General features: G+C 45.4%; 1 protein-coding gene and 1 pseudogene across 1 annotated transcript; both read left to right on the top strand.

The window, feature by feature from the left end:
* Window positions 1-282: 282 nt before the first annotated feature.
* Window positions 283-1,392, top strand: LOC127321487 (RING-H2 finger protein ATL5-like). Its single transcript, XM_051350521.2, has one exon. It carries the CDS (start codon window positions 568-570, stop codon window positions 1,204-1,206), a length of 639 nt encoding a protein of 212 aa, XP_051206481.1. The 5' UTR covers window positions 283-567; the 3' UTR covers window positions 1,207-1,392.
* A 6,893-nt stretch (window positions 1,393-8,285) lies between these two features.
* Window positions 8,286-9,504, top strand: LOC127314937 (RING-H2 finger protein ATL8-like; annotated as a pseudogene).
* Window positions 9,505-26,374: the final 16,870 nt, after the last annotated feature.

Raw genomic sequence — 26,374 nt, 5'->3', positions numbered from 1 at the left:
AATTCTTACGGAGTATGAAAATTAATGAGATGTTGTTTATTCCCTGTAAAATCTTGAGGGAAATTTCCATGGCCAAAGTTCAAACGCGTCTGGTTTCTAAAGTCAACGTTTTGAGCTTGCTGGCTCGGTTCCTCGAAGCTTCCTGGGTCTTGCAATTCGTACTTACAAATTCACATGACAGCCAAGTCACGTCTACTGAAAGCTCAGGTAACTTAAGAAAAACGTACTCAAACCGCGGTGATCAAATCCACAATCTTCCGAAGCCGCCCGAAGTCCAAGAGCAACACCCCATTTTGGCGCCACGAGGAATGATCATGTGAATTGCAATAGTTGTCGTCACCCCACATGCCAGCCTCCCACAAGTCCGCACAGTTCGTGGCACTGACATTGACACCACCCGCGTTGACCTAAGCACCACCGTGTAACCCAAGCTAAAAGCTCACGGATAAGCCATGCGGAGTACACGACCTCTAATAAATTTGAGCTACTTTTCTCTCTTCCTCCTTAGCTTGGTCCTGATCTCGTAGCGCAGGGCGGAAGGCTTAAGTTTACTGGCTGATCATTGCCATGTCAGGGAACCCGCCACCGTCGTCGGACCCGTACGGGCGGCAGCAGTATAGCTACAGCGGGCGCATCCTGCTGACCACCGCCGTCATCCTCTTCGCGCTCACCGTCGTCTTCGTCGTTCTCCGGATCTTGGTGCACGCCCTGCAGCTACGGGCGGGCGGAGGCCGTGCCCGCCGCGGCGGCGGCCTCGCCGCCGGCATCCTGCGGTCCATCAGCGGGATCGGCAGCAGCCGGCGCGGGCTGGACGCGTCCGCGCTCTCCGCGCTGCCGGTGACATCGTACCGGAAGGAGGTTGTCGCCGCCGGCGCCGGGGGAGCTGACTGCGCCGTGTGCCTGTCGGAGCTCGCCGACGGAGACAAGGTGCGGGAGCTGCCCAACTGCGGGCACGCGTTCCACGTGGAGTGCGTCGACGCGTGGCTGCGCGCCAAATCCACGTGTCCTCTCTGCCGGGCCGACGTGGAGATGCAACAAGGGAACGGGAAGGCGGAGGCGCAGTCGTCCTCCTCCTCGTCGTCGTCGGCGGCGGCCACGGAGCCGCTGCCGCAACCGGCGTTGTTCGGCGCAGGAGGAACCTTGATGGTGACCGTGCACGGTGGTTCGGATAGCCGGCGAGACGTGCGCGGGTCAACGTCGGGGTAAGGTAGTCTAGTCGGGACCTTCCAATTCCTCTGTTAGCAAGTCAACAGCCTAGTTAGCCCTGCCTGCAGGGGAACTCAAAACAAGCCTGTAGCGTGACACATGCATATACTGTAGGTTAGACAGACTAGAAATGTAGTTATGTAGTAAGACTGTGATTATTTGCAATGGACATCTCTGGTGTGTATATCTTGCGTAGTGTCAGTAACAAAGTTCCGTCCAATAAGATACATGGTAGCGTCGCCTTCTGATGACAGCAAGATGCATTTTACATGTGCACGGCTTCCCGTCCGGGTACAGGGACCTCGCTCACTGTCATGTCATATTGCGTGCGAGTACGATGTCACGGATGAACAGTACCGTGCCCTGCTGCCTTGGCCGTTGGATCGAAAATGAATAGACCAGATTTTGCACTGTAGCATGCACTGTGGATGTCACTGTAGTAGGTACTGTGGACGATGCACTGTAGCAAATATACTGTAGCATACGCACTGTAGATGTCCCCTGTAGCATGCGCCTGTTCACGTTCACCCAGCCATCGGTTCTTGATCCAACGGGCAGAAAAGGCAGCAGGGCACGGTACTGTTCATCCGTGCCCTGCCTCAGTCGGGGCACCGGATCTCAAGGGGAGGAAGGGGACGCCAGCTTATCTCTAAGCCCTGACGTGACAACAATTCTCACAATCACGACGTACCAAGGAGCGATAAGGCAGGATGATCAGCTTATCCTTGGATGGTTAGAAGGGCATTGCCTTCCAACCCATTAAAGATTAAACCTAAGCTTTAACGATTGGGTGTTTTAGAAAAAGACGAAATACTTTTTGGGTGGGAGGCGAATTTCCCACCATAGCAAAGACGTTTGTGATTACTTCGTCAATCTCAGGACCTGTCGAATCAGTTTTTTATGGACCTAGTCTCTCGGATGCGTGCGTTCGTCGTGGTATCTGTATGTTTAGATTTTCAGCGTCTGTGGTCATACGTGTTTCAAAAGAAAAGGAGAGTTAGACAGAACCAATGTGGTGGTGTGGTATAATACAAAAAAATTAGAGTAAAATGTACTCCCTCCGCCCCAAAATGCCAGGCATCTAGGATTAGTTAAAAGTTAAATCTTACTAGTTTTGACTAAATATTTAGAAAAAAAATTACATTTATAATATCGAATGTACACATCAAGATAATACAACACTTTGTGGTGAATCTACTGATATTGATTCAGTATTGTAAATGTTCGTATTTTTGTGTATAAACTTAGTCAAGCTTTAAAAATGTTGAATTTTAACTAATCCTTAGATGCTATTCTTAGACGCCTTACATTTTAGGGACAGAGGGAGTACAACATAATTTCAATCTGGATAGAATATTTCCCTTAATATAAGGGGCTCCAACGAGAGTGAACAAATTGGAGGCCGAGCTACATGTAGCTCTTTATTTTCAAAAATTCGGAAATCATATTTTAAAATTTCAAAAAATATGAAAAAATCCTGAATAATGTAGTCAATGATGGAATCTACAAACTTGCAAAATCTAAATGTGAAATTCTTAGTACTTTACGCTAAACAAAAATGACAAATGTATGGATTTAAAAATAATGAATAGTTTACATTTCAAAACAATAAACCTGTCACATTTTGTCATTTATGTGCAGTCTACAATACAAAGAATTTCACATTGAGAATTTGCACGTTTGTAGATTTCATCATTGTCTACATCCAGAATTGTTTTTAGATTTTTTTAAAAAACTTAAAACTATGGCTCCCGAGGGACAGAACTACACGCCGAGCTCCAACCCCCACTGATAAGTATAAAGAATGTTAAGTTACATAATTTTTTGTGGACATTGGTGCTTCACAACGTGTAGTGTGTCTTGCCTATCAACCTCACGACTCTTACCCACGGTACGTGAGGAGACCCCAGTTCGTTAAAGTGTTCTTTCTTTTTTTGGAAAAGTCTCGTATTTACATGCTATTGTTTGGTCACTCTCGTCACTTTATGTATCTCTCAATGTGTTTCTCCCTCTATCATGCAACTCGTGTGCCTCTCTACCCGATACCAATATTTTGCTCCAACTTGGCTGCGACCGGATCTCATTGGGGGCTTCCCGATGGGTGAGCACAACTCATTGCGAAGCTTCCGTGACATTGCCGTTGGTCATCTTGATGCCGTGCTACATGAGGTGTAAACGAAGGTCAAAAAGGAAGGAATGGCTCCGTAGGTCTCGAGTTTTGCTAAAAATCGAAATCCGAGAGTTTGGGGGAGATGGTGAGGCGGGGGGATGAGTCCGCTGTAACCAGATTGATGCGGAGGGGGCTCCGGTGAGCCGAATTAATCGCTGGTGAGCCCAATACGGCGAAATCGGTGTTTAAGCCCATCATTTTTTTGCGTATTTTTTGATGTTGCATGAATGCTCTTCAAATTCTACAAACTCATGTTTGTTTTGTTGTGAACATATTGATACATCATGAACGTATCTATGAACTTTGTAGTTCATTATGTTATTGTCCATTATACTAGGAGTTATTACCAAAGTTCTAAATGATTTAAGGGATTTTCCATGAAATCTCATTATTTTGGTATTTAATTCTAGATGGCAGAAACCTTGTTGTTAGTATTTTTGACATTCAGAGAGATACACCACGATACGGAAAGGGCGAGGTCAAAAAGGTTGTATCCTCTCGACATGGCTGTACGAGGGTCAACCAATAGGTCGTCTCCAACTCTTGTGTGGGAAAATCCAAATGAACATACAGAGAATTAGACTCTTACCAGTTATGACATTACAATTTTCTTTCTTTCTTTGATAAGTCATATGAGTTGAGATTCTGAATTTAGAGTTCATAGAAGACTTTGTCGTTGGTGTGCCGCTACCATCTGATTGCCACCGGGTCGTCTAATGTTTGTATTTCCCGTTACCCCTATCCTCTAAGATTCAGTGCGTTGCAGGTCTCGTCAATTACTTTTTGAGAGCAAGCACACACTTCATTAATAGGAAATTAAGTTACATAAGTAAAAGAACATGGAAACTAACAAATATACTAGGAGAAAACATGTGTTCTGAAAATTGTGCGGAAAACTATCCTTGCATTCGCCGAAGCCTGCCACCCGCCGCCAAACTTCAACGGCGCCTAGATGCACGCTCGAAGAGATGCAAAGCCTCCACCATTGCAGATCCAAAAGAGCACCATAAAAATGTAGCTTTGTGAGTCGATGAACGGTCTCGTTTCAAGTAGTGAGACATACGTCGCTGGCGCAATGGAACAAGAAAATGTCGGTTGTGTGTTGTAGCTTGTCTACGGCAATATCACCGCCCCACTCCATATGTAGCTAACCAAAGGAGAGAAAAAGGTCCAAAGGAAAAAAGAAATAGATCTAAGTTATACAGAGAAAACGTCCCAAGTTACTAAAGAAAAATGCCGATTTCCCCGTCTAGTATGAAAAAATGCCTAAGGCAGTGTTTGGATGCACAGAATTGAGCTCTGAATTGGCTATTTGGAATTGGATACCCCAATTCCAGTGTTTGGTTGTGCTTGGTATTAGAGTGTAGAATTCAGAACCAATTCTGAGCTCCCTCCCCCGCGCGACCAACTTACCGCTCCGTGAATACAGAGCTCCACACCTCTGTATTGGTTCTGAATTGGGCTTCTCGTCCCTCGCGCTCTCTCTCCCGAAAATAGAAAAGAAAAAGTACGAGCGCTCGCACTCCTTCCCCGTCCCCTGCCATCCTTCCCGTCCCCTGCCAGACGAGCGCCGCCGCCGGCCAGACGAGCGCGTCGCCGCCAGCAGGTAGCTTCGGCCGCCATCCCTCCCCGCCTCCCTTTCGCAGTCCTTCTTCCCCGTCCCCTGCCATCCTTCCCGTCCTGGCTAGACGAGCGCCGCCGCCGGCCAGACGAGCGCCGCCGCCGGCGATGGACATCCAGAAGAGCACGCAGCGGAGGCTGCGGCTGCGGACGCGGACGTTGCGCGGCGTAGCGTAGTTGAGGATGAGCGCGAGCTTCTCCAGCACGGGGCTGCGCTGGAGTAGGCTGTCGAGATCCTTGTCCTTGATGTCGGTGCGGCAGAAGCCGAGCTCGAGGAGGTGCGGGAAGACGTGCGCAGAGGGTGTTGTCGAGCAAGATTTTGCAGATTTTGTGGAGAAGAAGAAGTGCTGATTCAAGAAATTTTGCAATTCCACACAATGTGCATCCAAACAAGATTTAGAATTCCATTGATCTTTTGATTCTATAGCTGAATACCACGCGCATCCAAACAACATTTGTGGTATTGAATTGAATTGGTTGATTTGGTTTTCCATTGCCAATTCAATTCAGAGCCCAATTCATTGCAACCAAACACAGCATAAAGGAAAAAAGAGGTGTAAGTTACTATAGAGAAAAGGGCTCAAGGTACTAAAAAATGCCGATTTTGCCGTCTAGTATGAAGAAGCAAACAATTTCGTCTCCCGTGATCGCGCGAGAAAAATCTCCGATCTGTATATCACTAGGGACTACTCTCATGGAGACAATGCATGAGTTCCTCTAGGCTGCATATGCCATAGCAGTTGAGGCTTTTTGGACTCAGTGGGCCAAGGTGACTGTCCCACTTGACTCCCTCAAGGGCCAGGCCCGATCTCATGAATAAGTTAAGTGTCCTCTATCCTCATAAGTGTTACACAGATAGCACTTCTGGTGAATTATCAAAAAACAAAAAAAGATAACACTACTTGTGAATCCTCAAAAAAAAGTTAACACTTCTTATAGGTTATCCACAAGAATACATAGTTGACCCGTATGTAATATTTAATGCATCATGTAGAGAGGAAGTCTCTAGCCTAGTGGTGCAGCCACTTGGAGATGATAGCATGAGCTATGTTTAAAACATATAGATGACGGCTGCGCAGTGGAATTAGTGTTGCATAATAAGTGCGACGTGCTAGTTCCATTGTACTTCTTCCTCCATTTTTCGAAAGAAGGTTTATAAATTTAATCAAAATCAATGTATAGTAAATTAGACCAATCATATAATTGAAAATATGAAAATCTGTAGTATGAAATCAATCAATTATATTCCCTTTATAAAAAAATAATATGAAATAAATGTTAATAGATTCACCGTAGAATATAATTTCATATTAAATCTTGTGCATGTTTATATTTTTGTCTATAAGATTGATCAAACTTACACTATGTTGATTTTTGACTAAAAGTAAACGTTTTATACTTCTTCCTCTATGCGGGTAAACATCAAGATTTTATTCCTCAATAACGGGATTAGAGTCAGCCAACAATAGCTCGGAAGTGAATATAAACACGCCGAGAAGCGAGAGAGTATGTAGGAAAATGGGAAGACTTGAGACACCTATAGAAGTAATAGGACAACTTATGATTTTAGGCATGGTTATTTGATGGATCGTCCCTACCTATCTGCGCAAGATCTGATAATTATGGTTCTATGATTTCGAGTGACCAAATCCAACTTCTAACCTTTCGTTGTTTCAAGTGAGGCATGCTGGCTAGCACGAAGAAGACTTCAACTTTCCACCCTCACATGCCGCTTAGTCGAATCATCATCCTTTCCTGATCAGGATTCTCTTTCCCTTCCCCTAGGGGTCATTTTCCCAAATGCTACACCATGTTGGCCATTTTCTTTCGAGTATTGCTTTTCATCAAGAAAACAATCATGTCTAGTTAACCTGCAAGATAAAGACAAAGACGCCAAAGGATTAGTTTGTCCTTGGCTTCCCTAATAAATGATGCTAGCTTATCACTTTATTTCCTTATTAATTCTGATGAAAGCAAGTTATTATATTTATATTTATTTTATTTGGCTAGGCGATGCAAGCATCTACTTACCAATATGATCGGTGGTTTATTCCTTGTTTGGAAGGAAGGCCACCTGCTTTCCACTAAGGAATAGCGTGGATTCGGTGTCAAGTCACTCTTTTGAGTAGACTTTTCCACCAGCTCCTTGGCTCGAAATCCTCTATCGAGTCGGTTCTCCCCAAATCAATCAAGGAATTACCATATCCCTGCTATCACCTTAAGGCAAGTCCTAGCGTGTCATTCATAGGTTCTGCCATGGATATTCGGTTCACTCCAGAATTCCATTCATTTTGCAAACGTAACTCCATTGATTCAATTAACATATGACAAGTAAGTCAAAAGTTACGGTTAATTGCTTCTCTTCCGGGACTACATACATCTTTTCCTATGGCTAGTAAAGAACCCACATATATGGCTGGCTCCCCGGAGAGCTTTCCTTTTACCTCCGAGCATACGTTCTCATACCTAAAAGTCTGAGCAAATAACAGGGATACGAAAGAGTGAGTGGAACCAGGGTCTACAATTATGTTAGCAGATGTGCCACAAATTCGAATAGTGCAACCTTTTTGACTTGCTCCCCCGGAACCAAGGTCGAAAGGCATAACCAGTATCTCCCCGGATCAAAGAGGCATGGATACTCATCTTTATCTTAAGAATGGGATTTTGTAAGGCAATCTCTCTTGTCATTTAACCAACACAGTAATCTTGGCAATTCATAAATCCGTGTTTTGATGATGTTCAAATACCGAAGGTGCTTCAGCATATCTTCCTTTGGCAATCCACTTATTCCAACTATAAATATCTTTTGTCCTACTCTTCTTTCCCTGGGTAGGGGTTATTTAAAAAGAAAAAAAGGGATAAAGGGTTAATTGAGGGAATCGATATGAAAAACTAGACTCGAGAAATGCAAGCCACAATTACCAAGTGTTGATTAAATTGTTTATCCTTCTTGAATGAATATCCACAAATCATTCCAACCATCAAATCGATTTCTATAGGCTGTCAGAAAAACATGGGAATTTCTCTCAACTGTACTTGAATGGAGGAAAGTAGTAGTTGTGGAAGAAGCAGTGAATACAAACACACAGAGGGTTTCATATTTCTACTGTTTGGACCGTGTTCCCGGTCGGCCAAGCATTTGCCACCATCGAGCCTCAACGCATCGCCGCGACGGCATGCTTGTCGTGACATTCCCCCGCACCAGGGTCCAAGCAAACTTCCGGCCTCCGTTTGGAACATGGAAATATCTTGGGAAATATAATAGTAGGAGTACCTAGACTTGTCTTGTTTCTCTACAGCTCCAATGGGGTTTGACGATTAGTACCCACAGTTTCATGTAATCTTCTTCCTCCCTTCCTCGCTACATTAGCTCCTTCGCGTTTACGATAGTCTTGTCTTCTGAAAGCAAGACCGCTGATCAGTTTCCCTCATCGTCGTCGATCATCGGTCTCCCGAATTCGATCGCACGCGCATTCTCGCGCGCGCCGCAAGCAATTGGCATGAAATTCTTCTCGTCACTTCATCTTGGTTCCCATCAAATCCATGACATTGACACAACCCATTGACTCAGCAGCATCTGCCCAAGCTTAGTTGCAAACTTGAGTTCTACCAAACCTGTCTTTTTTCTTGGCAACTACACCTGTCAGCCATTACTTTCCTCTCTTCTCCCGTCTTGAGGTTCTTAACTGGTTCCTGGCACAGTCTAGAAAGTTCATCCGTGCCATGTCAGGGAACCCCGTTGCCGGCTCGCCGGCCACGGCTGGCGCCGCTGATCCGAACCCGGCGCAGCGGAATTACGGCTTCAGCGCGCGCGTCCTGATGATGGCCGCCCTCCTCCTCGTCGCGCTCACCGTCGTCTTCACCCTCATCCGCGTGTTGCTGTATCTGTGCGTGGTGAGGTCCGCCGGCCGCCGGCGCAGCGGCCTGGCTGCTGGCATCCTACGGTCCATCAACTCGTTCGGCAGCCGCCGCGGGCTGGACGAGTCCGCTCTGTCCGCGCTGCCGGTCACCGCGTACCGGAAGGGGAGCGGCTCAACCGGCGGCGCGGGTGCTGACTGCGCCGTGTGCCTGTCGGAGTTCGCGGACGGGGAGAAGGTGCGGGAGCTGCCCAACTGCGGGCACGCGTTCCACGTGGAGTGCGTCGACGCGTGGCTGCGCACCAGGACGACGTGCCCTCTCTGCCGGACCGAGACGGAGCTGCAACAAGGGAACGGGAAGGCGGAAGCGGCATCGTCGTCGGCCACGGAGCCGCCGGCGTTGTTCGGTGCAGGACAGGAGGGACCTTGATCGTGACTGTACATGGTGTTGAAGATACCCGGAGAGATCGACGTTTCTGTACCGGGTCCAGGTTAACCTGGATCTTCCTATTCCTATGCCAGCGCTGGGGAACTGAAGAAGGGCGTAGCTACTAGCCACGTGGATTAGGCTGGAAATGTAGAACTCTGATTCTTTGCTTTGGCTCATAAAGATACACGCAGACGAATATTCGCATGTACGACGTGCTATGAGCAACTTGGATAGTTTAAAGGTTTTCTTTGTTTGTTTGTAAAAGTTACTCATTTGTTGCTTTTCTGTATTTTTGGCAGAGTGTAAGGAACTTATAGCATTCTTTTTATTTGACAAAATCTGTCTCAAAAAAAAAACTTAGAACGAGTTGACTGAATGCGAGTAGAGAATGATTTTTCTTTTGGAGAGAAACATAGCTCTATTTATTAATCAATCATGGCACATACAATGTCCATAACAGTTTTTTTTTTTTTTTGAACAGGGAAGGCCCGAAGGCCCTGGAAGCTTTTATTAAACAACCGGTGGGTACAAGTTTACATCGGGCAGTCCCTAAACAGTAGGAAAATGCAAGATAAGGTAAGCACTTTTACAGAAGAGACCCTAAAAGATAAAATGAAAACGCAATCGAGTCCCTTGTCTTCTCCACCGCATCTGCTGCAAGACCTGTAGGCTCTGGAGCCCGCTCCGCTGCCGGGGAACCTGCCACTTGGGGCGAGGCCGGCTGTAGATCCTTTGCTTAGGTCGAAGTAGATCCTCCGCGACGGCACATCGGCCTGGAGGAAGAAGCGACAACCCTGCCCCAAAACTAGGAGAGCTACAACTACGAGGTAAGAGAATTTTTGCAAAACAGAGAGCATCTTTAAAATAACCCATTTTTCTGTTTTGATAAAAAAATGTCTACTTTAAAATTTTATAAAACTCAATCTACCTGAGTATCATTTTTTTTAAAGAGCGTTGGGAATACACGACCTAGAACGCATTACCAGTTACGGGGGCAAATTTTACGGATCATCATATACCAAAAAAAGGTTGATGGAAGTTTCACGCCCATCTGTCAACGGTTAGCTACAAATTTCAGAGGAAGGCTAACACCAGTGAGACGCTGAGACTGTGGCGAAACACTGTTTCGGACAAAAAAACACCTCAACAAAAATGAAAATTTAGAACAAGTTGACTAAATCCAGGTAGACAATTATTTTTCTTTTGGAGGTAAGCATAGCTCTAAATGACAACCCTATTCGTCCATTATAGTCCTTAAACTCAACCGACCTATAAATATTTTACACAACATTGAGAATCCACGACCCAGAATAGTAGATTACAAATTTCCGGGGGATATTTTATAGAGCATCATATACCCCAAGAAAAATAAAGGTTTGGCAGCAAGGAAGTTTCACGCCCCACTACGGGAAAAAACAGGCGCTGTCGTGCGGTTAATCTTTGCCGTGAACCCCCGCACGGCAAAGAAATCTTTGCATGCGCACCGAAAAAACACACGGCAAAAAACTGCGGCACGGCAAAAACAAACACGAGCGCAGGGCAATGAATCCTGCACGACAAAGAAATAAGACAGCGCACGGCAATGGATACTGCACGGCAATGGACAAAGACGACACACGGCAAAGATTTGACGAACCACAACGGCGCCGGGTATTACCGTGCCTCACCCTTTGCTGTGCGCGTAGCTGGGATCACTGGTAGAAAAACAGGCTTCCGGTGAGCCCCATAAGTCGCGAAGCTATAGGAACCGCGACTAATGGGACCTTTAGTCGCGGTTCGGGAGGCGAACCGCGACCAAAGGCTCGGGCCCTGTGGCGCTGTGGCCAGCCGGTGCACGTGAGTCTTTAGTCGCGGTTGGCCTAGCCAACCGCGACTAAAGCAGCCCCAAGGACTTTAGTCGCGGTTGGCCAGGCCAACCGGACTAAAGCCCCTCCCCTATATATACCCCGCCAGCAGCCAACACTTAGCCATTTGGAGCCATTCTCTTCACAAACTTCACAAGTGGGTGTTAGGTTTGCTTTTGGTTCCTCTTATGCACATAAGGTGTTTGATGAAATGCCCCAAGAGCATGAAACAAACATGTTATGAAGTGTTGGAGCCACACTTGAGCTTTCTCATTTATTTTTTCCTCCTCGATCGCGGTTAGCAACTTGAACCTTTGATGTGTCGTTGATAAAATATGCATGTGTGTGTAGTTCATTGTTTAATTTATATTGTTTGTAGCTAGTTAGTTTAACAAATGCATGATGGTTAATTATATATTTTATATTATAATAATGCAGATGAATCGACAATGGATGTACGGTAACCGACTCTCCAAGTAGTTCAAGACGGGTTTGAAAGATTTCCTCGTAGTGGCTAATGCGAACAAGCAGGGGGGTTTTGTTATCTGTCCATGTGTTAACTGTAAGAATCAGAAGGGTTACTCTTCCTCAAGAGATGTTCACATGCACCTGCTTCGGCACGGTTTCATGCCAAGCTATAATTGTTGGACCAAGCATGAAGAAAGAGGGGTTATAATGGAAGGAGATGAAGAAGGGGATGATTTCATCGATGAAAGCTATCTTGCTCATTTCGGTGATACTTTCATGGAGGATGCTGAAGGTGAAGGGGAAGGTGAAGGGGAAGGTGAAGAAGAGGCACGTGATGATCCCGTTGATGATCTTGGTCGGACCATTGCTGATGCACGGAGACGCTGCGAAACTGAAAAAGAGAGGGAGAATTTGGATCGCATGTTAGAGGATCACAGAAGGCGCCAGACTCGGATGCGATGATGGTCTGAAAAAGCTGGGCTGCACACTGGATTTGCTGAAATGGAAGGCACAGGCAGGTGTAGCTGACTCGGCATTTGAAAACTTGCTGAAAATGTTGAAGAATATGTTTCCAAAGAATAACGAGTTGCCCGCCAGTACGTACGAAGCAAAGAAGGTTGTCTGCCCTCTAGGTTTAGAGGTTCTGAAGATTGATGTCTACGCCCCCCTCCTTTTCCTGTAGACAGTGTTGGGCCTCCAAGAGCAGAGGTTTGTAGAACAGCAGCAAGTTTTCCCTTAAGTGGATCACCCAAGGTTTATCGAACTCAGGGAGGAAGAGGTCAAAGATATCCCTCTCATGCAACCCTGCAACCACAAAGCAAGAAGTCTCTTGTGTCCCCAACACACCTAATAGGTGCACTAGTTCGGCGAAGAGATAGTGAAATACAGATGGTATGAATATATATGAGCAGTAGCAACGGTGCCAGAAAATAGCTTGCTGGCGTGTAGTTGATGGTGGTAGTATTGCAGCAGTAGTAACACAGTGAAAAAGTAAACAAGCAGTAGTAACGCAGCAGTATTTAGGAACAAGGCCTAGGGATTAGACTTTCACTAGTGGACACTCTCAACATTGATCACATAACAGAATAGATAAATGCATACTCTACACTCTTGTTGGATGATGAACACATTGCGTAGGATTACACGAACCCTCAATGCCGGAGTTAACAAGCTCCACAATTCAATGTTCATATTTAAGTAACCTTAGAGTGCATGAAAGATCAATTCGACTAACCAAGTACTAACATAGCATGCACACTGTCACCTTCATGCATATGTAGGAGGAATAGATCACATCAATACCATCATAGCAATAGTTAACTTCATAATCTACAAGAGATCATAATCATAGCCTACGCCAAGTACTAACACGGATGCACACACTGTCACCATTACACCGTGCAGGAGGAATAAAACTACTTTAATAACATTGCTAGAGTAGCACATAGATAAATTGTGATACATATACATTGCAATCATAAAGAGATATAAATAAGCACCTCACTATGCCATTCATCAGTGAATAAGTATTCTGTGAAATATAGCCTAAGAGACCCACACGGTGCACACACTGTCACCTTTACACACGTGGGACAAGGAGTCTCCGGAGATCACATAAGTAAAACTCACTTGACTAGCATAATGACATCTAGATTACAAGCATCATCATATGAATCTCAATCATGTAAGGCAGCTCATGAGATTATTGTATTGAAGTACATAGGAGAGAGATGAACCACATAGCTACCGGTACAGCCCCGAGCCTCGATGGAGAACTACTCCCTCCTCATGGGAGCAGCAGCGGTGATGAAGATGGCGGTGGTGATGATGGAGAAGCCTTCCGGGGACACTTCCCCGTTCCGGCAGCGTGCCGGAACAGAGACTCCTGTCCCCCAGATCTTGGCTTCGCGATGGCGGCGGCTCTGGAAGGTTTCTGTGGGTTTCGTCGAACGTATCAGGGTTTTCGCGACGGAGGCTTTAAATAGGCGAAGAGGCGGCGCAGGAGGGCTTCTGGGGGGCCCACACCATAGGGCGGCGCGGCCCCCCTCTGGCCGCGCCAGGGTGTGGTGTGGGGCCCCCAGGGCTTCCCTCTGGCGGCTCTCGGGTGTTCTGGATGGTTCCGGGAAAAATAGGAACCTGGGCGTTGATTTCGTCCGATTCCGAGAATATTTTCTTACTAGGATTTCTGAAACCAAAAACAGCAGAAACAGAACTGCACTTCAAGCATCTTGTTAATAGGTTAGTTCCAGAAAATGCACGAATATGACATAAAGTGTGCATAAAACATGTAGATAACATCAATAATGTGGCATGGAACATAAGAAATTATCGATACGTCGGAGACGTATCAGCATCCCCAAGCTTAGTTCTGCTCGTCCCGAGCAGGTAAAACGATAACAAAGATAATTTCTGGAGTGACATGCCATCATAACCTTGATCATACTATTTGTAAAGCATATGTAGTGAATGCAGCGATCAAAACAATGGTAATGACATGAGTAAACAAGTGAATCATATAGCAAAGACTTTTCATGAATAGCACTTCAAGACAAGCATCAATAAGTCTTGCATAAGAGTTAACTCATAAAGCAATAATTCAAAGTAGAGGCATTGAAGCAACACAAAGGAAGATGAAGTTTCAGCGGTTGCTTTCAACTTATAACATGTATATCTCATGGATAGTTGTCAATGCAAAGCAATATAACAAATGCAATAAGCAAGTATGTAAGAATCAATGCACAGTTCACACAAGTGTTTGCTTCTTGAGGTGGAGAGAAATAGGTGAACTGACTCAACAATAAAAGTAAAAGAATGGTCCTTCAAAGAGGAAAGCATCGATTGCTATATTTGTGCTAGAGCTTTGGTTTTGAAAACATGAAACAATTTTGTCAACGGTAGTAATAAAGCATATGTATCATGTAAATTATATCTTACAAGTTGCAAGCCTCATGCATAGTATACTAATAGTGCCCGCACCTTGTCCTAATTAGCTTGGACTACCGGATCATCACAATGCACATGTTTTAACCAAGTGTCACAAAGGGGTACCTCTATGCCGCCTGTACAAAGGTCTAAGGAGAAAGCTCGCATTTTGGATTTCTCGCTTTTGATTATTCTCAACTTAGACATCCATACCGGGACAACATAGACAACAGATAATGGACTCCTCTTTTATGCATAAGCATGTAACAACAATTAATAATTTTCTCATATGAGATTGAGGATATATGTCCAAAACTGAAACTTCCACCATGGATCATGGCTTTAGTTAGCGGCCCAATGTTCTTCTCTAACAATATGCATGCTTAACCATAAGGTGGTAGATCTCTCTTACTTCAGACAAGACGAACATGCATAGCAACTCACATGAAATTCAACAAAGAGTAGTTGATGGCGTCCCCAGTGAACATGGTTATCGCACAACAAGCAACTTAATAAGAGATAAAGTGCATAAGTACATATTCAATACCACAATAGTTTTTAGGCTATTTATCCCATGAGCTATATATTGTAAAGGTGAAGAATGGAAATTTAAAGGTAGCACTCAAGCAATTTACTTTGGAATGGCGGAGAAATACCATGTAGTAGGTAGGTATGGTGGACACAAATGGCATAGTGGTTGGCTCAAGTATTTGGATGCATGAGAAGTATTCCCTCTCGATACAAGGTTTAGGCTAGCAAGGCTATTTGAAACAAACACAAGGATGAAGCGGTGCAGCAAAACTCACATAAAAGACATATTGAAAACATTATAAGACTCTACACCGTCTTCCTTGTTGTTCAAACTCAATACTAGAAATTATCTAGACTCTAGAGAGACCAAATATGCAAACCAAATTTTAGCATGCTCTATGTATTTCTTCATTAATGGGTGCAAAGCATATGATGCAAGAGCTTAAACATGAGCACAACAATTGCCAAGTATCACATTACCCAAGACATTTATAGCAATTACTACATGTATCATTTTCCAATTCCAACCATATAACAATTTAACGAAGAAGAAACTTCGCCATGAATACTATGAGTAGAAACTAAGGACATACTTGTCCATATGCTACAGCGGAGCGTGTCTCTCTCCCATAAAGTGAATGCTAGGATCCATTTTATTCAAACAAAAACAAAAACAAGAAACATACAGACGCTCCAAGTAAAGCACATAAGATGTGACCGAATAAAAATATAGTTTCAGGGGAGGAACCTGATAATTTGTCGATGAAGAAGGGGATGCCTTGGGCATCCCCAAGCTTAGACGCTTGAGTCTTCTTGAAATATGCAGGGGTGAACCACCGGGGCATCCCCAAGCTTAGACTTTTCACTCTTCTTGATCGTAGTATATCATCCTCCTCTCTTGACCCTTGAAAACTTCCTCCACACCAAACTCAAAGCAAACTCATTAGAGGGTTAGTGCATAATCAAAAACTCACATATTCAGAGGTGACACAATCATTCTTAACACTTCTGGACATTGCCCAAAGCTACTGGAAGTTAATGGAACAAAGAAATCCATCCAACATAGCAAAAGAAGCAATGCGAAATAAAAGGCAGAATCTGTCAAAACAGAACAGTCCGTAAAGACGAATTTTAAAATGGCACCAGACTTGCTCAGATGAAAATGCCCAAATTGAATGAAAGTTGCGTATATATCTGAGGATCACGCACGTAAATTGGCTTAATTTTCTGAGCTACCTACAGGGAGGCAGGTCGAAATTCGTGACAGCAAAGAAATCTGAAACTGCGCAGTAATCCAAATCTAGTATGAACTTTACTATCAAAGACTTTACTTGGCACAACAAAACACAAAACTAAGATAAGGAGAGGTTGCTACAGTAGTAAACAACTTCCAAGACACAAATATAAAACAAAGTACTGTAGCAAAATAACACATGGGTTATCTCCCAAGAAGTTCTTTCTTTATAGCCATCAAGATGGGCTCAGCAGTTTTAATGATGCACTCGCAAGAAATAGTATTTGAAGCAAAAGAGAGCATCAAGAGGCAAATTCAAAACACATTTAAGTCTAACATGCTTCCTATGCATAGGAATCTTGTAAATAAACAAGTTCATGGAAAGCAAAGTAACAAGCATAGGAAGATAAAACAAGTATAGCTTCAAAAATTTCAGCACATAGAGAGGTGTTTTAGTAACATGAAAATTTCTACAACCATATTTTCCTCTCTCATAATAACTTTCAGTAGCATCATGAGCAAACTCAACAATATAACTATCACATAAAGCATTCTTATCATGAGTCTCATGCATAAAATTATTACTCTCCACATAGGCATAATCATTTTTATTAGTTGTAGTGGGAGCAAATTCAACAAAGTAGCTATCATTATTATTCTCATCATCAAATATAGGAGGCATATTGTAATCATAATCAAATTCACTCTCCATAGTAGGTGGCACCAAAAGACCAATATCATTATAATCATCATAAATAGGAGGCAAAGTATCATCAAAGAAAATTTTCTCCTCAATGCTTGGGCGACTAAAAAGATCATGAAAATCAGCTTCCCCAAGCTTAGAACTTTCTATATCATTATCAACAATGGTGTTCAAAGCGTTCATACAAATATTACTACCAGCATGCAAATAAGATTCCATAGGTTTTTTAATTTTCGCATCAAACAATCCATGTTTTAAATCAGGAAATAGAATAAGAAGCTCATTCTTGTCCATTATGCCAAACTAGTGTAAACAAGAAACAAAAAGATGCAATTGCAGGATCTAAAGGAAATAGCTTCGAGTACTTACGGCGCCGGGAAATAGCTTAGTAGCCGAGATCCGGAGTGTGAGTACCTTTTACCTTTCCTCCCCAAGCAACGGCGCCGTAAAATAGCTTGATGTCTACGCCCCCTCCTTTTCTGTAGATGTTGTTGGGCCTCCAAGAGCAGAGGTTTGTAGAACAGCAGCAAGTTTTCCCTTAAGTGGATCACCCAAGGTTTATCGAACTCAGGGAGGAAGAGGTCAAAGATATCCCTCTCATGCAACCCTGCAACCACAAAGCAAGAAGTCTCTTGTGTCCCCAACACACCTAATAGGTGCACTAGTTCGGCGAAGAGATAGTGAAATACATATGGTATGAATATATATGAGCAGTAGCAACGGTGCCAGAAAATAGCTTGCTGGCGTGTAGTTGATGGTGGTAGTATTGCAGCAAGAGAGTAACACGGTGAAACAAGAAACAAGCAAAGAGTAACGCAGCAGTATTTAGGAACAAGGCCTAGGGATTAGACTTTCACTAGTGGACACTCTCAACATTGATCACATAACAGAATAGATAAATGCATACTTTACACTCTTGTTGGATGATGAACACATTGCGTAGGATTACACGAACCCTCAATGCCGGAGTTAACAAGCTCCACAATTCAATGTTCATATTTAAGTAACCTTAGAGTGCATGAAAGATCAATTCGACTAACCAAGTACTAACATAGCATGCACACTGTCACCTTCATGCATATGTAGGAGGAATAGATCACATCAATACCATCATAGCAATAGTTAACTTCATAATCTACAAGAGATCATAATCATAGCCTACGCCAAGTACTAACACGGATGCACACACTATCACCATTACACCGTGCAGGAGGAATAAAACTACTTTAATAACATTGCTAGAGTAGCACATAGATAAATTGTGATACATATACATTGCAATCATAAAGAGATATAAATAAGCACCTCACTATGCCATTCATCAGTGAATAAGTATTCTGTGAAATATAGCCTAAGAGACCCACACGGTGCACACACTGTCACCTTTACACACGTGGGACAAGGAGTCTCCGAAGATCACATAAGTAAAACTCACTTGACTAGCATAATGACATCTAGATTACAAGCATCATCATATGAATCTCAATCATGTAAGGCAGCTCATGAGATTATTGTATTGAAGTACATAGGAGAGAGATGAACCACATAGCTACCGGTACAGCCCCGAGCCTCGATGGAGAACTACTCCCTCCTCATGGGAGCAGCAGCGGTGATGAAGATGGTGGTGGTGATGATGGAGAAGCCTTCCGGGGGCACTTCCCCGTTCCGGCAGCGTGCCGGAACAGAGACTCCTGTCCCCCAGATCTTGGCTTCGCGATGGCGGCGGCTCTGGAAGGTTTCTGTGGGTTTTGTCGAACGTATCAGGGTTTTCGCGATGGAGGCTTTAAATAGGCGAAGAGGCGGCGCAGGAGGGCTTCTGGGGGGCCCACACCATAGGGCGGCGCGGCCCCCCCTCTGGCCGCGCCAGGGTGTGGTGTGGGGCCCCCAGGGCTTCCCTCTGGCGGCTCTCGGGTGTTCTGGATGGTTCCGGGAAAAATAGGAACCTGGGCGTTGATTTCGTCCGATTCCGAGAATATTTCCTTACTAGGATTTCTGAAACCAAAAACAGCAGAAAACAGGAACTGGCACTTCGGCATCTTGTTAATAGGTTAGTTCCAGAAAATGCACGAATATGACATAAAGTGTGCATAAAACATGTAGATAACATCAATAATGTGGCATGGAACATAAGAAATTATCGATACGTCGGAGACGTATCAAAGATACATGCATGCATCAACGACTGCATCCTCTACCGCGGTGAATACGAGAATTTGAATGAATGCCCGGTATGCACTGCATTGCGTTATAAGATCAGAGGCGATGACCCTGGTGACGATGTTGAGGGCCAGAAACCTAGGAAGAGGGTTCCCGCCTAGGTGATGTGGTATGCTCCTATAATACCACGGTTGAAACGTCTGTTCAGGAACAAAGAGCATGCCAAGTTGTTGCGATGGCACAAAGAGGACCGTAAGTCGGACGGGGAGTTGAGACACCCCGCAGATGGAATGCAATGGAGAAAGATCGACAGAGAGTTCAAAGATTTTGCAGCTGACGCAAGGAACATAAGTTTTGGTCTAAGTACGGATGGCATGAATCCTTTTGGCGAGCAGAGCTCCAGCCATAGTACCTGGCCCGTGACTCTATGCATCTACAACCTTCCTCCTTGGTTGTGCATGAAGCGGAAGTTCATTATGATGCCTGTGCTCATCCAAGGTCCGAAGCAACCCGGCAACGACATCGATGTGTACCTAAGGCCATTAGTTGATGAACTTTTACAGCTGTGGGGCAGACCTGGTGTCCGTGTGTGGGATGAGCACAAAGAAGAGGAATTTGACCTACGAGCGTTGCTTTTCGTAACCATCAACGATTGGCCTGCTCTTAGTAACCTTTCGGGACTGTCAAATAAGGGATACAATGCATGCACTGCTTACATGAGACTGAAAGTGTACATTTGCCAAATTGTAAGAAGAACGTGTACCTTGGGCATCGTCGATTTCTTCCGAAAGGTCATCCAGTAAGAAAGAAAGGCAAGCATTACAACGGCAAGGCAGATCACAGGCCGAAGCCTGCGGAACACACTGGTGCTGAGGTATTTGATATGGTCAAGGATTTGAAAGTCATCTTTGGAAAGGGTCCTGGCGGACAATCAGTTCCGAAGGGAGCTGACGGGCACGCAGCCATGTGGAAGAAGAAATCTATATTCTGGGAGCTAGAATATTGGAAAGTCCTAGAAGTCCGCTCTGCAATCGACGTGATGCACGTTACAAAGAATATTTGCGTGAACATCCTAAGCTTCTTGGGCGTGTATGGGAAGTCAAATGATACAAAGGAAGCACGGCAGGACCAGCAAAGTTTGAAAGACCCTGATGACCGGCATCCGGAACGGTTTCAAGGTCGTGCCAGCTACGCCCGACCAAAGAAGAGAAGGTCATCTTTTTTGAATGCTCGAGCAAGTATGAAGGTCCCGTCAGGATTCTCGTCCAATATAAAGGGAATAATAAACATGGCGGAGAAAAAGTTCCAAAACCTGAAGTCTCACGACTGCCACGTGATTATGACGCAATTGCTTCCGATTGCTTTGAGTGGGCTCCTGCCGGAAAATGTTCGAGTAGCCATTGTGAAGCTATGTGCATTCCTCAATGCAATCTCTCAGAAGGTAATCAATCCAGAAGTTCTACCACGGTTACGTAACGATGTGATCCAATGTCTTGTCGCTTTCGAGTTGGTGTTCCCGCCATCCTTCTTCAATATTATGACGCACCTCCTGGTTCACCTAGTCGATGAGATTTCCATTCTCGGTCCTGTATTTCTACACAATATGTTCCCCTTCGAGAGGTTCATGGGAGTATTAAAGAAATATGTTCGTAACCGTGCTAGGCCAGAAGGAAGCATCGCCAAGGGCTATGTAAATGAGGAGGTAATTGAGTTTTGTGTTGACTTTGTTCCTGACCTTAAGCCGATTGGTCTTCCTCAATCGCGGCACGAGGGGAGACTAAGTGGAAAAGGTACGATCGGAAGGAAATCAACGATATGTATGGACGGCCATTCTCCGATCGAAGCACACCACACGCTTCCGACCAATTCCAGCTTGGTGGCTCCGTACTTTGAGAAACACAAGAATATTTTACGCTCGGACAACCCTGGGAAGCCTGAATCCTGGATTAGGAAGGCCCACATGGAGACTTTCGGCAGTTGGTTGAGAAAACATTTAATGCATGACAATAAGGTTGTAGATCAGCTGTACATGTTGGCCAAGACACCATCTTCGACTATAACGACTTTCCAAGGGTACGAGATAAATGGGAATACATTTTACACGATCGCCCAAGATAAAAAGAGCACCAACCAAAACAGTGGTGTCCGCTTTGATGCAGCAACCGAGAATGGGCAAAAGGTCACATATTATGGTTACATAGAGGAGATATGGGAACTTGACTATGGACCCTCCTTTAGGGTCCCTTTGTTCCGGTGCAAATGGTTCAAGCTAACAGGAGGTGGGGTAAAGGTGGACCAGCAATACGGAATGACAATGGTGGATTTCAACAATCTTGGTTACCTTGACGAACCATTCGTCCTAGCGAAAGATGTCGCTCAGGTTTTCTATGTGAAGGACATGAGTAGCAAACCGAGGAAACGGAAAGATAAGAAAACGATCAGTACATCATGCGATGATCCAAAGCGCCACATTGTTCTTTCAGGGAAAAGAAACATCGTGGGAGTGGAGGACAAGACAGACATGTCAGAAGATTATAATATATTTGCTGAAATTCTGCCCTTCAAAGTGAACACCGACCCAAGCATTAAGTTAAATGATGAGGATGCTCCATGGATACGGCACAATCGTAAGCAAGTAGGGACACAAGGGAAGAAATGATGTGTAATAATTTATTGTACCAAACTTTGTTGAATGAATCATGTGGATTATATTACCCGTGATGTGTTTGGTGTCCATTTTTGAATGATTCAATTGACTCGAGATAGCACTGATGATACATGAAATTTGGAGTGACTAAGTCATACTCCTGCATACATGAAATTTGGAGTGACTAAGTCATACTCCTGCATACAGGAAATTTGGAGTGACTAAGTCATACTCCTGCATACATGAAATTTGGAGTGATTTAGTCATACTCCTGCCTAGGCGTATAATATGCATACTCGTAGTCTTCATAGCCGCCGCCGTTGTACTGGTAGTCGTCGCCTTCTAAGTTGCCGGCGTCGTCGTCGCTGCTGTCGTCGCTGTCGTCGGGCGGCGCTCATGGCTCGAACTGAGGGTAGCGCAGGCGGGGGATATCGCCGGCCGTGATGTAGTCCATGATGCTCTGCAGAGTCCGGCCGTACCACCATAGCCGACGGCCGGCCTCGTGGAAGTTTCTAGGAGGCAGACCGTCCTCCTCATACCTGGCGAGCACCCTCTCACGCCGATTGATGAAGAAGGCGTCCCAAGTATGCTGGTTATCGGGATGCCAGCGGGGATTCAGCAGCTGCTCCGGCGTGAGGTCGAGGTAGTAGTGGTTCGTGATGGCCACCCGACGCGCAGTACCCTGAGGGACGGGAGGGACCGGCACGCCGCCGGCGCTTAGGCTCCAGCCGGCAGGGACGCGGTAGCCCGGAGGGCAAGGGTAGTTCGAGGCGCAAAGCTCCTCCACCTGCTGGTAGGTTAGAGTGGGTGCGGTGGAAGCCATGAGAGAGTGATGAGAGATTGTAGAGATGTGATAATGCTGGCCAAGCCGGGCTACCTATATGTAGTGATAAATGGCGGGAAAAATGGGAGCGGGAAGACAGGAGGCGGGAAGAAAGAGGCGGGGAGAAAGTGGCGGGAAGAAATTGGCGGGAAGAAAGAGGCCTTTAGTCATGAATTAGTTTTATTTTTCTGAATTTTTTGATATATTATTTGTATTTTTCACATTTAGACATGAATTAGTTTTATTTTTCACATTTAGAAAACGAAATAATTTCGAAAAAGGCCTTTAGTCGCGGTTGGCCTGGCCAACCGCGACTAAAGGTCGTTTTCCGCGGGAAACCGAAAATGGGGCGAAAAATGCTTTAGTCGCGGTTGGGGTCACCAACCGCGACTAAAGGGTAGTTTTAGTCGCGGTTGGTGACCCCAACCGCGACTAAAGCCCTCTCACTACAAATATCGCGCGGCCGAACGGCCGCGCCGCTTCTCTTCTTCCTCCGCCCGTTCGTGTATCTTGCCGCCTCTCGACGACGCCGCCGACGCCTCCTCTGCCGCCTCGACGACGACGCCCCGGCACGCCGCCGCGCGCCATCGACCGCCGCCACCCGCCTGTACGTCGTCGACTCTATCCGCCTCGAGCGACCGCCACCGCCGCCCTTGAAGCGACCTCGCTGCCCCCAATCTCCGGTCGTCGCCTCAATCTCCGCGCCACCGCACACACGCCGCTGCACACCACGCGCGCCGCGCAGTACACGGCCACCACGCGCGCGCGCCGGCCGGCTCGAACCGCCGCCGCCCACCGCCGCGGGAGAGAGAGGGCGGGGCTCGCCAGTACACATGACGCCCCTGCCTCGATCTCTCTCTCATTTTTTTTTGCTTTTTTTTGTTTTTGTTAATTAAAATTGTAAACTAAAATTTGACTTAAAAAAGATTATGTAAAAAAAATTAAAATTTGACTTAAACGAATTAACTTGTTGTTAATTAAAATTGTAAACTAAAATTTTGACTTAACAAAATTTAACAAATATGTAATATATAGTATAATGTATATAATTTTGTACTCCCTCGAAATTTTGACATAACAAAAATTTACTTAACAAAAATGTGTTAGGTTAACAAAAATTTACACATGTAATAGTATAATGTAACTAAAATTTTACTTAACAAAATTTAGACTTAATGTAACTAAAATTTTACTTAACAAAATTTAGACTTGATGATCAAAATTTTACTTAACAAAATTTAGACTTAATGATCAAAATTTTAACTTAAGAAAAATTTTACTTAACAAAATTTAGACTTAATGATCAAAATTTTAACTTAACAATTTTTTTAACTTAATTAACAAGAATTATTTTATTTTGGGATCGAGAGGGGGCGGCGAGGGTTATGTGTCCTCGGCACCGCCACCGCCCTCTCGGTCACCGCCACACCGGTCTCTCGGTCACGCGGTCACTGCGTCCCCCTTTCGCCACCGCCACCGGTCTCTCGGTCGCGCGGTCACTGCGTCCCCCCTTTCGCCACCACCACCGTTCTCTCGGTCACTGCGTCCCCCCTCTCGCCTCCCTCGTCGCCCTCTCTCTTTATATGTAGAAGAGATATGATAATGCTGGCATATACACAATTAATTTGTTTTGACTACATGTTTTCAGGACTGACATATGGCGGACGATAGAGCTGACCCGATTCTGGACAACTATGATCCGGACGCTGAAGACCATATGTTCGGCATCATAAAAGGCAATATTCTATATGTGCCGACCGGACAAGAAGAAGATGATATCTCTTCTTATCTGAACCTTGACGGTGAAGATGAAGGGCGCCGTCAGCAAGATGATGCCGAAGAAACGTCGCGATAAACGACGATCTTGAATTGGAAGTAGCAACCACCTCCGGCGCCGAGGTATATATATACATTGAGCCTCTGGTGATACAAACTAACTGATTTGAATAAATATGTGTGTACTAACGCGCGCGACTCTCTTTCTTATTTTAGCCCTCGGCCGGATCGTCGAAAAAATCGAGTACGTCGTCAAAGCGTGGCGCAACCAAGACGATGAAACCAAACGAAACATGCACCATCGAGGTTGTCGAGGAAGCAACCGGCAGGCCGCTGGAGCCCAGCAAGAACGCCACCAAGTTTATCAGCCAATGCGGAGCCGTTGTTAGAGACAACGTCTCGATCACCGTCCAGGAGTGGAATGAGCCAAAGAAGGCACGTCTTGGTTTCACTTTTGTCGATAAGAGAACAAAAAAAGATTGCTTCAACAAGCTTATGGAACATTTCGTTCTACCTCCGGAATACCGCAAATACGATGAGAAGGGTAACAAGATTCAGGAAAACAAGGAGAGGTGCAAGCTAGTCAAACAGTTCGCTCTTTCTAAGATGTCCAATGCATTCCGGAAATACAAGCAAAATCTAGCCCATGACTTTGTCAAGCAGGGCAAGACTCCGGATTTCAAAGGACAATATGAGAAACTGCAACATGATTGGCCAGAATTTGTGAAGCAAAAGAAATCGGAGCAGTTCCTTGAAATGTCGAAAAAAATAAGAAGAATGCGGCCAAGAAGGAGTACAATCATATTATGGGGCCAGGAGGGTATCGCTTTTGGCAGCCTAGGTGGGAGAAGATGGAGAACGAGCTGAGGGCGCGAGGAATCCGTCCAGGTACGGAGGGATGGGACCCAAGGGCCAAAAGCTGGTGGTATGGGCATGGGGGATCGCTGAACCCGGAGACAGGGGAGTGTGTTTATCAGGGCAAAATAATTAAACCCACCCAAAAGCTTATTGAGGCAATGAGGGATGCTCAAGAGGGGAGGATCAAGTTCAACAGAGAGAACGACGCCCTGACAAAAGCCCTCGGGAATCCTGAACACGGAGGACGTGTACGAGGCATGGGGCCCATTTCGTGGAAAGTAGGGTTCCCGTAACGATGACCCGTACGGTTACAGAAGCCGTAAGAGAAAGATGGATCGGGATGCAGATGTTGTGGCGCAGTTGGTAACGGAAATGGATGTGATGAAGAAAACCGTGAGTGTACTAGTAGCCGAAAGAGATGCAGCTCGGGCGCAGCATGAAGATCATCCAATGGATCTCGGAAGCCAGCAGCGGAGAAGAAGCAGCGTGGCTTCCACGGAGGCCTCACCAGCTGGTGCACCGACGATCGAAATTACTGCACCGGAGCCTCTGGTGGTCGAAATTACTGCACCGGAGCCTCCTCGCTACCCCGTGGACAATATAAAGGAGATGAAAGCATGTCATCTGTATTATCCTATCGGGAACATGTCCATGAAGGTAGCCATCGGCAGTGCTTTACCACCTGGAGCACTCCACCACAACAACCCCATTCAAGATGGCTATGCTCGTGTCACGGTGGAGGAGATAGTCCAAGGGTTTGAGGACCTGGACATTGACATTGCTACACCTGAAGGGGCGAGAAGACTTGGAGATGTCAAGCGCCAGTTCATTCTATGGCAGAAGAAGTTTATCAAGTTTCCAGGCGAGGCGCCAACAAGTCCACCCCCCTACGGTGGTGGTGGTGGCGGCGGTGGCAGTGGCGGTGGTGGTGGTGGTGCTTCACCTACACCTCCTTCACGTCAGCCGACGCCGCCCCCCAATTCACCTCCAGCGGGTAAGCAGACGCCGCCCCCCAGTCCTCGTCCGGCGGGTGATCAGACACCGCCCCCCAATCCACCTCCGGCGAAGAAGCGTACAGTCCTGGGTTATTAACCCGGACCCTTATGTACCTAGAACCACAAAGATACC

This window comes from Lolium perenne, chromosome 3 (assembly GCF_019359855.2).
Source record: "Lolium perenne isolate Kyuss_39 chromosome 3, Kyuss_2.0, whole genome shotgun sequence".
Classification (NCBI taxonomy): domain Eukaryota; kingdom Viridiplantae; phylum Streptophyta; class Magnoliopsida; order Poales; family Poaceae; genus Lolium; species Lolium perenne.
Note: the sequence above shows the minus strand (reverse complement) of the source record. Positions and strands in the feature narration are given on the sequence as shown.